Source organism: Triticum aestivum, chromosome 2A (genome assembly GCF_018294505.1).
Source record: "Triticum aestivum cultivar Chinese Spring chromosome 2A, IWGSC CS RefSeq v2.1, whole genome shotgun sequence".
Taxonomy (NCBI): Eukaryota; Viridiplantae; Streptophyta; class Magnoliopsida; order Poales; family Poaceae; genus Triticum; species Triticum aestivum.
Window position 1 is genome coordinate 582,327,230 of NC_057797.1, and position 10,946 is coordinate 582,338,175.

Here is a 10,946-nt window from a genome sequence, read left to right on the forward strand (position 1 = left end):
ATGCTCCGTATTTTGGGTGTGCCATTGGTACTGTCAACCATCGTCAGTTCATTGGTGTGAGAAGCGAGTAATAAACGAGTAACCATTCCGCAAAAATATACTCCCTCTGTTTCAAAATAGATGACCCAACTTTGTACTAAAGTTAGTACAAAATTGAGTCATCTATTTCAACTTTGTACTAAAGTTAGTACAAAATTGAGTCATCTATTTTAGTATTTTAGAACGGAGGGAGTAAAAATTAAACGAGCAACCAAGCTATCGATTTGTTTCGGTACATTTTCATAACAACTCGACAGCCATAGGCGCAATACACACAAAAATTGCCGCCTGAGCAACGAGCCATTCTTCGCGGGCGCATCAGGCGTGACGCACCCGCCGTCTCCGTACTACGAGCGCTCAGTCCGCCAGCCGCCCAGGCCCCGGCGCCCCGCACGAACGCGACGGCCGCCTCGCACTCGGCGATCACCAGCTTGTCGGCCCCGGGCCTCGTGATCGGCGGGAAGAAGAGCCAGAAGGCCGTCACGAGCACGAATGCCAGCGTCAGCGGGGTGGCCACCAGCCGCGGCGGGCGCCACCACGCGTCGTGCCTCGCCCACCACGCCTCCGCCACCGCGCACGCGCCGTGCAGCGTGAAGAAGGCCGTCGCCTCCCCGGTGGGCGGCCGCAGCGTGATGTAGTAGAACATGAGCTCGTGCACCAGCCCGGACACCAGGAACGTCGCCAGCACCCCCGCGGCGGTGCCCAGGCGCGCGCGCACGGGGCGGTGCACGCACGGCCGGAGCACGGCGGGGACAGAGAGGTTCCAGCGCCGGCCCCAGAAGTCCCGCAGCGACGCCGACAGGTACGGCCGGTCGAACTGCGGCTCCAGATCCATGCCCAGCAGCGCGCGCGCCGCCGCGGCCGCCGACGCCAGGACCAGCTCCAGGGCCAGGTACACGTGGAACGCGTAGAGGGTGAGCAGGACGTACTGGTTCATCGCCTCCTGGTACCAGTACAGCGACACGATGACGGCGAGCAGCGCGGCCATGACGGCGGAGGAGGCGAGGTCCAGGCCCGACGACGTGCCTTGAGCCTTGTCGGGCCCGTCGCCGTGGAGCCTGACCGGGCCGGAGGCGACGGCGACAAATGCGGGGAACGGGAGGGACGGGTGGAGGGGCCCCTTGCCGGCGGCGAGGCGGAGGAGCTTGAACTCGGCGAGCCAGGCGAGGAAGAACCCAGAGATGGCGCGCGGGTGGATGGCGCTGAAGGCGAAGGGGAGGAACGGGAGGACGGCGAGCACCGGGAGGAACGCGGTGAGGCGGGGCAGGCCCGGGCGGAGGCGCCCGGCCGCGAAACGGACGTAGCACATGGCCGCGGTCACCGTGGCCGAGACCGCCGCCAGGCTGCGCAGGTCGCCGCCGGACATTCTTGATCGTCGTCGGCCCAGATGCGACGGCCACCGGAGGTTACCCGCGCTGCCTTCTGGTAGAGGTTTACAAGATCCAGGAGCGCGCGAGAGATCGGGAATTTCGTGGTGGTCTTCTTCGAGTCAACGGTGTAAGCTCAGTTGGGAGATGGAAGCACGATAATTGGCTCATTTTTATTTTCTTCTTTTGGCTGCCCCGCCGCTGTCATCATTTTTTTTTGAGGTGACGCTGTCATCATTTTATAATGTTGCGGTTTCGCCAGAACCAAACGTCCAAAGGGAAACATGCTAGTGGTAATATGCTAGCCCACCCAACAGCCCAAGTGGATTGAAACAAGAATGGGGCATAGCCAACGACGTGATTGAAGCAGATGGTTGAGGCGATCAACAACTCCTCCTGGAGCCATTATCCCTCAATGGAGTTTTCTTGAGAGAGATTAAAGCTTTGTTTTGAATAGTTTGGATTGCTCACCACATGTGTCATGTGGTGAGAGATCAAAGCTTTAGCCCTTTTGAATGAATGGAATGAGGATTTCTAGTTAAGGAGAAAACACAGCGCAAGTGCATCTCATTGCCAGGGCCCCACGGGTTGTACGGTGAATTGCTGATTCGCCCCCAAATTCAAACGCCCATACAGAGGAGTGAAGCCTGAACGCTAGTGGTAGTGGATTATGCCCGCTTGCAAAACTTGTACACGGCAAACACCAAAATAAACATAGATCATCGAGCAAACAAAAGCGCCAAGTTCACCTTTACACGCTGCACGCATGGGTTTATTTATTGTAACACCAACAGTCAGGCAGGCAGATGGTGTGTCCTTTATGATGCTAATGGCGATGCTTAGCTAGCTGCAATGGCGGGCGGAGACTGGGGCAGTGCTCCATGACCTTGAGGCTCAGCCATAGCAGCGGATGGGGTCGGAGCAGCGCTTCTTGGCGGACTGGCCGCCCTTCTCCAGGTACTGCTGGTGGTAGTCCTCGGCCGGGTAGAACCTCCTCGCCGGGAGGACCTCCGTCACGATCTTCTCCTTCCACTCTCGCTGCTTCTCTGCCAGCGACTCCCGCGCCTGCCGCTCCTGCTCCGCCGTGTAGTAGTAGATGCCCGACCGGTACTGCGTCCCGACGTCGTTGCCCTGAAGTGCAACGACAAATTGGTTTGTAAACCATGTGCGGAGGCCAAATGCTGCTAACATGCAGTAAAACCATAGCAAAACGGGGAGACACTGAAGATTTGTTATGTCAGATCAACAACTTGAGGGAACTCTCAGAATTTGTGCATATCGTGAGAAAAGTTTATGAAAGGAGACAGTAATGTTGACAGTGCATCGGAAATCTCAGAGGACTATGGATCGATCACATTAAAAAGTGTATACGATGAAGTGTGTAGTGAATTTTCCTATCCGCCGAGGCAATACAATGATCCTTTTAGCTATTTCAAAATATTGACTACATACATATTAAAATGAATGAACATACCTACTAAAATATGTCGAGTCTAGATACAAACGAATCAAGAAAAGGCTTAAAAGGCCTTATATACTCTTTGACCACAAGAATCCCCTTTGAGATTGAAATCGTCTACTTTATCTTAAATAAAAGTATTTCGTTCCGAAGAAGAGAGAATATTCGCTCCTCTGTATTAACGAGCCAGATAACTACGCGAACCAACTAATCACTGAGAATAAGTCAACCCTCAACCCCGTGCCAGGTCCATTGAACCATGCGACACCGGCGACGAGATCTGCACCCGAAGTTCCCAACGGCGGCCGCCGGCTTGGCCGGCACACTATGCGCTCCAACTTACGGCAAGAGCAGCGGTAGAGTGATCGCATCACGTACTCCTACCTGCTTGTATTTTTTTTTTTTTGCGGTGAACACGTACCTGCTTGTTGAGCGTGGTGGGGTTGTGCTTGGCCCAGAAGACGTCGAGGAGCACGGCGTAGGGGCACTCCTTGGGGTCGTAGTGCACGCGCACCACCTCGGCGTGGCCGGTGCCGCCGCCGCAGACGTCGCGGTAGGTCGGCCCGTCCAGGTGCCCCTGCGAGTAGCCCACCTCCGTGCGCGCCACGCCGGGGAGCCGCTGGTACGCCAGCTCCACGCTCCAGAAGCAGCCCGCCCCGAACTGCGCCAGCTCCAGCCCCTCGCCGGCCGCCGCGTCGGCGTCCGGGCCCGCCGCGCCGGTGCTCGACATCCTGTTGCCCGTGGTGGGTGGACTTTTCTAGGATCGGTTTGATCGGTTGAGGGGGCGGGCGCGCGGTGGTCGATCGGGTCTGGAACTCTGGATGTCCAGGTTTCGTAATAAGGCCTGTCGAATTGAATTTTGTGACGTGGGCGTGTGGCCACTTGCGCCGTGCGAATCCGTGGTTCAATGCAGTCCACGATTCCCACCGCATTGTTCACACATTTATGGCTTGGCTTCGTAATTTCGGGTCAATTCAGTACTAAGGTTTACATGGTCGTGAACATGTATACAACTGCAGCTCGACGGGAATGAAGATAAGGAGGAGAAACTCCAATTGAATGAGAAATGCTGCTACATCATTTTAGGGATTCCATGTGGTTAGAGAGATCAAATCGCGTCCCTTATCATTTTAGGGATTAAAATTTCATTTGCTAGGAGAAGTGCCGATGAAGCTGTTCATACATGTGGGAGGGCGGCACTAGACCTATGGACTCACATCCCATGTTCTTTACGTAATCCCTAATTATTTGATTGCTTCTATGCAATGCAATTGGACATGTATCTGCCTAATAATCAGTAAAAGGACCCCAATATGCATCAAACATCAAATTTGAAGGGGCCCTTGAGAGAATGAAAACCTTTACTACACAAATACCCCCAGCCCCCGAGCGCGGTCCGCAAACCCTATTCGGCGTCTTCAGCGCCCATTACTTCAGCTTTCGCAAATGGATGCACACACCCCTCGGCACGGGCCTACCCCATTTACCCTTTTGCATGTAACTGTAAAAAACGCAAACGGGGCACCCCCCCCCCCCCTCTCTTCCACGCTGGGCTGGCCCGTTTATCCCTTTTCTGTTTAAACTGCAAAAAAATGTGCGCAGGTGTGATTCAAACCAGCGGTCTCCTCATTTAGTGTTAGCTACTATGGCCAACTACACACTCTCCTGATGTGATTTGTTACATCCGTTTCCCTCTTTTCTTCTTTCTATTTTTTCTTGTTTCCTTTTTCAAAATGGGTGAACATTTTTTTAACAAAATGAATAAACTTTTTCATACCATGATTTGTTTTTTCAAAATCTGGTGAACTCTATACAAATTTGTGAACTTTTTTTGAAAATCTGAGATTTTTTTTTCAAAATCAATGAACCTTTTTCAAATTTAAATAGTTTTTCGACAAAAACTGATAAACCAAATCCGTGAACCTTCTTACAAAATCCAATGAACTTTTTTTCAAATTTGTGGACTTTTTCTATCAAAAATGATGACCTTTTGTCATATTTATGTTTTTTTAAATATCTGGTGAACTTTTTTCAAATTCATGAACTTCTTTTTTAAATTGATGAATATTTTTATATTTTGTGAACCTTTTTTTAAAATCCATGAACTTTTTTAAAATTTGTGAATTCCTTTTCGAAATTAAGTTTCCTATTTTCAAATAATTTATACTGGGACTGAAACAAGACTCAAATATCACTATTTTCGGATAGAAAACATCAAATTAATCGCCATGTTGTGGTTATTGCGTCAAGTCCATCGACGTTGGCATGCGGGTTTTAATCCGACGCCTCACGGAATAATAATGGTGAATATATTTCTTTCCGTTTGTTTTTGAGCATGTTGTTGGCCGCTAGCGATGCTGGGTCGGCCCACTACCGCTCGCCTTCGAGCGCCAACTAGCCTAAGCGGCGCCGAGGGCGCCAAAGAGGAGGTCTCAACGCGAAATGACCGGGTTGCATACGAGCCGATCTGCACCCTTCCCTACTGGTCCTTTTTTGTCTTCGGCCTAGCCCAACTATAAGCTTACTTATGGCCCTTGCCAGCTATAAGTTGCCCTTAATAAAACAAAAAAATTAACTCAAAAAACATAAAAGTTACCATCAGAAAAAGGGAAGAGAAAATGTGTGCATAATTCATGAAGCACAAAATAACAAAAAAGCATGAAAAAGTACATCACTTAAACAATAAACAAAGATTTTTCATCCTTTTTTGGGAATATAAAATTGCCATGATGTAAAATATATGAAAATTGCCATGTTCCACATGCTAAACCCACCACACAAAAGAAGAACCTGCATGGCATTGCCATTGCGCACTACAATAGAAAATACCTAGATGGACAATTTGAATGGTAAATATTAAAAAAAAGTATAAACATACAGGAAATTGCAACGGTCCAATGAAATAACGTTGGAAACTGGAAGTTGGCCATAGTCCATTGCAAATGGTAAGGGAAAATTATGTAAAAAACATGATAAATTTTGGGAAATGGTTGTGCTGGTCTCATGACAAATCTAGAGAAATTATGTTTTGTAAAAAAGGCATGGCAAATTTGCATGGTCCAATATGAAAAAAAGAAATTACCTACATGCAAAATATCTACAAATGTAAATTAAGTTGTCATGGCAATTTAATTTAAGTTACCATGGCAAACAATCAACATCTAGTTGCCAACCCCCTTACGATGTTCCTTGATAAACAAAACTTAAATTAAGTGAGAAACACAAAAATTGCCAGCACTGAGAAAAGCCATATTAAGACTGATAGATTTACTACCACTTGAAATGAGTGGTTAGCTATTTCAAAAACAATCAACAAAAAAAGAAATGGTAGATTTACCATGATGTAATGCAATATTTTGCCATGCTGATTATATAAAAAATTCCATGTAAAAACTACTAGATTCGTCATGATGAGAAAAAAATAGATGACATGCCAAAAAAATTGCCAAGCTATGGATAATGAAACTACCATGATGTAAATAGTATAATTGCCATGAAAAGAATGCATACATTTTGTAGGGGGCGAAGAAAAAATGCCAACTGAAACAAAAAACTATTGAAACAAAAAAAATAGAATGACAAAACTTATACTACATGATGGAAACTGTCTGGATGTAAAATGACAATTAAGTATGATGATAATGTTGCCATGTAAAAAATATCTTGGTTAAAAAGTACTCAAAAAGATAAAATCATAGCAACTTAAATTCCAAAAAAAACATGGCAAAATTGATAAATGGGTTGGTGACAATTGCCATGGCAAAAAATGTAAAAACTGATAAAATCATGGGAAAGGTTTTAAGATTTTTGCCATGGTAAAAGTTGCAAGTTGTTTTGACATGCCAAAAGTTGACATGCTATATCTAATAAAATTGGCATGCCATGAATAGTAAATACCACCATGGCAAATGTAGTGTATATTATTAGTTTTTGTGGCAATTAATTTTCTATTAGCTATGGTTATCATGAAAATCCTTCCCACACCCCTCGTGCTTTTGAAAAGTGCCCATTTTACTTGGGTGCTACCTCAAATGGCAACTTTAAGAGAAAAATGTTATGCAAGTCATGAAATTTTTGGGAAAATGTGAAGTGTTCACATGGAAAATTAAGAAGGAAAAAGTTTTCTCCAAAACCTTATGAAATTGAAGTCAGTAGATATTTATTTCTATGCCAAAACTAGGTTTTAAATTCCGTTTTGTACGATGACTATTATTCAAACAAGTTGCCATGACAAAAATAAAGCTACCATGGTATAATTAATAAAATGCCATGATGTTAATAATGAAAGTCCATGCTACCTACAATGAAACCATTGTGGTCTAAATAATAAAGCCATGGTGTAAGCAATAAAATTCCCATGCTACCTACAATAAAACTAGCATGATCTGGTCATTAAATTCGCCATGGTTTAATTAATAAAAATGCCATTATGTTTAACTAATAAAATTACTATAGTGTAAATTATGAATTTGCCATGTGAATTGTCACATCTAGAATTGCCATGAGACAAGTTTCAATCCAGAAATGTCACAAATAGAATTGCCATGTGCAATGAGACAAAAACATGAAAAATAATTGTTTTAGTTGATTTAAACTTGACAACATCTATAATTTGCCACGTGACTCTTACAAAACAATTTCAAAAATTGTCATGTCTTATACACCAAAAAAACAAAAAATTTCCATTTGAAACATGTTTTATCTGGCAGATGGACATTACGAAATTGTATAAATTTTTGATGTGACAATTTATAAAATTACGAGTGCCATATATTGCTTATAGCGAGCAGCATTTTGTAGCTCGCTAACAGTGATCGCTGAGCGAGTTGGCGCACTAATGAAGAGGATGTGCCCTGAGCGAGCGTTTTTCAAAAGGTTCTTGTGAGCATCCAATCAGGTTTTGGGTAGGCTGGTGGTTTTGAGAATCTTCCAAGACATTCTTTTTCTTATTATCACAACCAGATTTTTTGGTTTATTGATCAGTTTTTTCATACATCATTTTCTTCTGTTAATTCATAATTTTTAAACTTTTGTGTTTCGATTGAATATTTTATAATTCAAGAACATTTTTCATATTCATGGGCAATTTTAAACTACTAAATTTTATTTAATTCATGAACATTTTTCTAATCTACAAACATTTATGCACTTGTAGAGAAATTTATCATGAATTGAAGAACATTTTTTTAAAATCCATGAATATTTTTTGAATTTATGAATCATGGATATTTGTTGAATTCATGTTTCATGAATATTTTTTGAGTTCCAACTCGTGATTGTTTTTGAATTCACGAACATATTTCAAACACGTGTCTTTTCTAATTTATGATTTTTTTGCAACTTTTTGGATTTTTTTGAACTCATACACATTTTTGAGAATTCATGAATATTTTTTAGTTTCATGAATTGTTTTTAATTCATGATTGTTTTAAATTTTGTGAACATTTTTTAAATGCAGGAAGAGTTTTTGTATTTTATGAACTTTTTGAACATTGTTTTAAAGAATGTTTTCCGTATATTTATTTTTTGTTGAATTTTAAATTACCTAAAAGATCCGGTTTGTAAACGGAAACCCAATGAAAAACTCTATCTGGAAACATTACGAACAGACCCGTGCGCTATTCACCACTGGCCCATTGGCCCATGTAGAGTCTTGCGTTCGTTTTCCACGTGCGATGCGGGCGCAGGTTATCGCTTGAAGTAACACATATCATGGAGAGCTATCCAAAAAACCTACCCTAGCCGCCCCGGCGACTAGGGTTTTCCTACTCCGGCGCGGTTCGTCGCCGTCGAGGATCCGGATAACCTGCCTGCGCATCCCAACCATCCCACGCCTGCGCTCGGGCTGATCAAGGGGTCGGCTTTGTCCTTCCACCCGGCCTCGGTGCGGTGCGGCGATCTAGGGTTAACTGCAGCCATGGCAGGAGCGACTTCTTCCAATGGAGGGGGGAGTACTAGTTCAGGTAGAAGGAAGGGGAAGACTCCGATCGACCTGGAAGCGGCGATGAGGAACATGAAGCTGAAGGAGACGGAGCTGGATGACGTGATAGTTGGCGATGAGGAAATTGCAGAACTGTCCAAGGAGTCCCGGTGGCTAGCGGTAGCACGGGTGAACACGACGAAGTACTTCAGTGCCGAGTCCTTCAAGAACACAATGATTTTCGCATGGAGACTTGCCCACGAGCCAGATATCCGCGAGGCAGATAACAATCTGTTCGTCGTCCAACTTTTCTGCTTAGGTGATTGGAACAGAGTTATGCACCAGGGCCCTTGGATCTATAGGGGACTTATGGTGGCAATTGAGGAGTATGATGGCAAAGGTAAACCAGATCTAGTTCAGCTCGACCGAGTCCATGTGTGGGCGCAGATTCATGATACCCCGGAGCTCTACAGGAAGGAGATAATTGTAGACCAACTAGCTCGTCGCATAGGTCAGGTGAAGAGCGTGGAGATGAACCCTAACCGAGTCTTTGAAGGCAACTATGTTAGGGTCCGGGCGAAGATTAAACTAGCTGATCCTTTGGTGCGGTTTGCCCCATTGAACATCAAAGGGGAAGGGCGAATTCTCTTGCCAGTAAGATATGAGAAGATAGGCTTCTTCTGTGAAGTCTGTGGCGTCCTAGGCCATTCCATGGAAGAGTGCGGCGATGGGGTTCACAGCCCCGAGGAGGTTGAATACGAGGAGTGGATGAAAGCAACCAGGAGAGCCATGCCGGATAACCAGAACCGTGACCCGAGCTGGAACAGGGGGAATTCCACACGAGGACGTGGACGAGCCCGTGGTGGCGGCCGCGGAAGAAACAATGGAGCCAAGAAACGATCATCTGAGGACGCCGGTCTAGGTGAGGAAATTGACAAAGATGGTGATGATGATCTCAAAGATACGGCTGAGAGCCCTCTCAAGGACAAGGGCGTTGATGTTGGGACCGTCCGGCCACAGACCACGGTTAGTCGCAAGTTGAACATGGATAAGCAGGCTGATGAGAGCATCAGAGGTGGCTCGCTTGATGCATCTGTGCAAGGGGCCAGTGTTGTCCCTCCTCCTCCACCACCTTATGTTACCCCAAGGGATAGAAAGAAGCAAAAGCAAGGTAGTTCCCCAAACAAAAGCAATATGGACAGCGTGGCGGGCTCCTCTGAGGAGCGCCGCCGGGTCCAATGAGTCTCTCATGCTGGAACTGTCGCGGGGCGGGCAAACCCGCGACAGTTCGAGAGCTTCGCGATTTCGCGAGGCAGTTTGCCCCGTTGGTGCTTTGTATTGTTGAAACTCAACTCCCGAGAGATAGAGTGGAAAACTTAGCAAGCACCCTAGGTTATGATAATTCATTTGCTGTTAGTAGCTCTGGTAGGAGTGGTGGTCTCGGTATTTTTTGGAATAATGAAATAAAGATTGAAAATTTTGGTTACTCTGCTTATCACATAGATGCTCATGTTACTTTGCCTGGTGCTTCTCCATGGCGGCTCACAGTGATGTACGGTGAAGCACAAGTCAGTGATAGAGGCAAGACTTGGGACGTGTTGAGATCTCTCGCTGAGGATGACGGTCTGCCATGGGTGTGTTTCGGTGATTTCAATGAAGTACTGAGTCTGAATGAACATGACGGGATTGGTCATCGGTGCATGACACAGGTGAATGGTTTTAGGGATGCTGTTGACACATGTGGCCTTATTGATCTAGGCTTCTCGGGAAACAACTGGACGTTTGAAAAGAGAGTAGCCGGAGGAACATACACGCGAGTGCGTCTTGATAGGGCACTTGCCACCCCATCGTGGTCCAGCATGTATCCAGGAGCAGTTTTATCTCACAAATCTGCCACCACATCGGACCACATACCGATATTGCTACAACTATCACCGGTAGATGATCAGCCACGGCAAGCTAGACCCTTCAGATATGAGATGATGTGGGAATCTCACGAGGGTTTCCAGGCGACAATTGAACAACACTGGCAAGGCCCAGGAGCAACCACGGTTGCGGAACTATGTGCAAAAATTAAAACGCTCTCAACAAATCTGAAACACTGGGACCGAACTACGTTTGGCAGTGTGAAGGAGGAGATTCGATCTCTAAAGCTTCAGCT

The 10,946-nt window shown here is 45.7% G+C and overlaps 2 protein-coding genes across 2 annotated transcripts; both read right to left on the minus strand.

Moving 5' to 3' along the window:
* Nucleotides 1-59: 59 nt before the first annotated feature.
* LOC123189549 (probable long-chain-alcohol O-fatty-acyltransferase 5) lies at nucleotides 60-1,875 on the minus strand. The gene has a single exon (XM_044601991.1). The coding sequence runs from the start codon at nucleotides 1,403-1,405 to the stop codon at nucleotides 239-241; it is 1,167 nt and encodes a 388-aa protein (XP_044457926.1). The 5' UTR covers nucleotides 1,406-1,875; the 3' UTR covers nucleotides 60-238.
* A 240-nt stretch (nucleotides 1,876-2,115) lies between these two features.
* On the minus strand, nucleotides 2,116-3,786 carry LOC123189550 (peptide methionine sulfoxide reductase A2-1). The gene is made up of 2 exons (XM_044601992.1): nucleotides 3,287-3,786; nucleotides 2,116-2,537 (listed from the first exon to the last, which is right to left on the minus strand). The coding sequence occupies exons 1-2, from the start codon at nucleotides 3,593-3,595 to the stop codon at nucleotides 2,301-2,303; spliced, it is 546 nt and encodes a 181-aa protein (XP_044457927.1). The 5' UTR covers nucleotides 3,596-3,786; the 3' UTR covers nucleotides 2,116-2,300.
* Nucleotides 3,787-10,946: the final 7,160 nt, after the last annotated feature.

Coding starts and splice junctions, on each gene's coding strand:
- LOC123189550 (XM_044601992.1), bottom strand. CDS start 3,595: ATGTCGAGCACCGGCGCGGCGGGCCCGGACGCCGACGCGGCGGCCGGC. Junction 2,538..3,286: donor CCACCACGCTCAACAAGCAG/GTACGTGTTCAC, acceptor GTTGCACTTCAG/GGCAACGACGTCGGGACGCA.
- LOC123189549 (XM_044601991.1), bottom strand. CDS start 1,405: ATGTCCGGCGGCGACCTGCGCAGCCTGGCGGCGGTCTCGGCCACGGTG.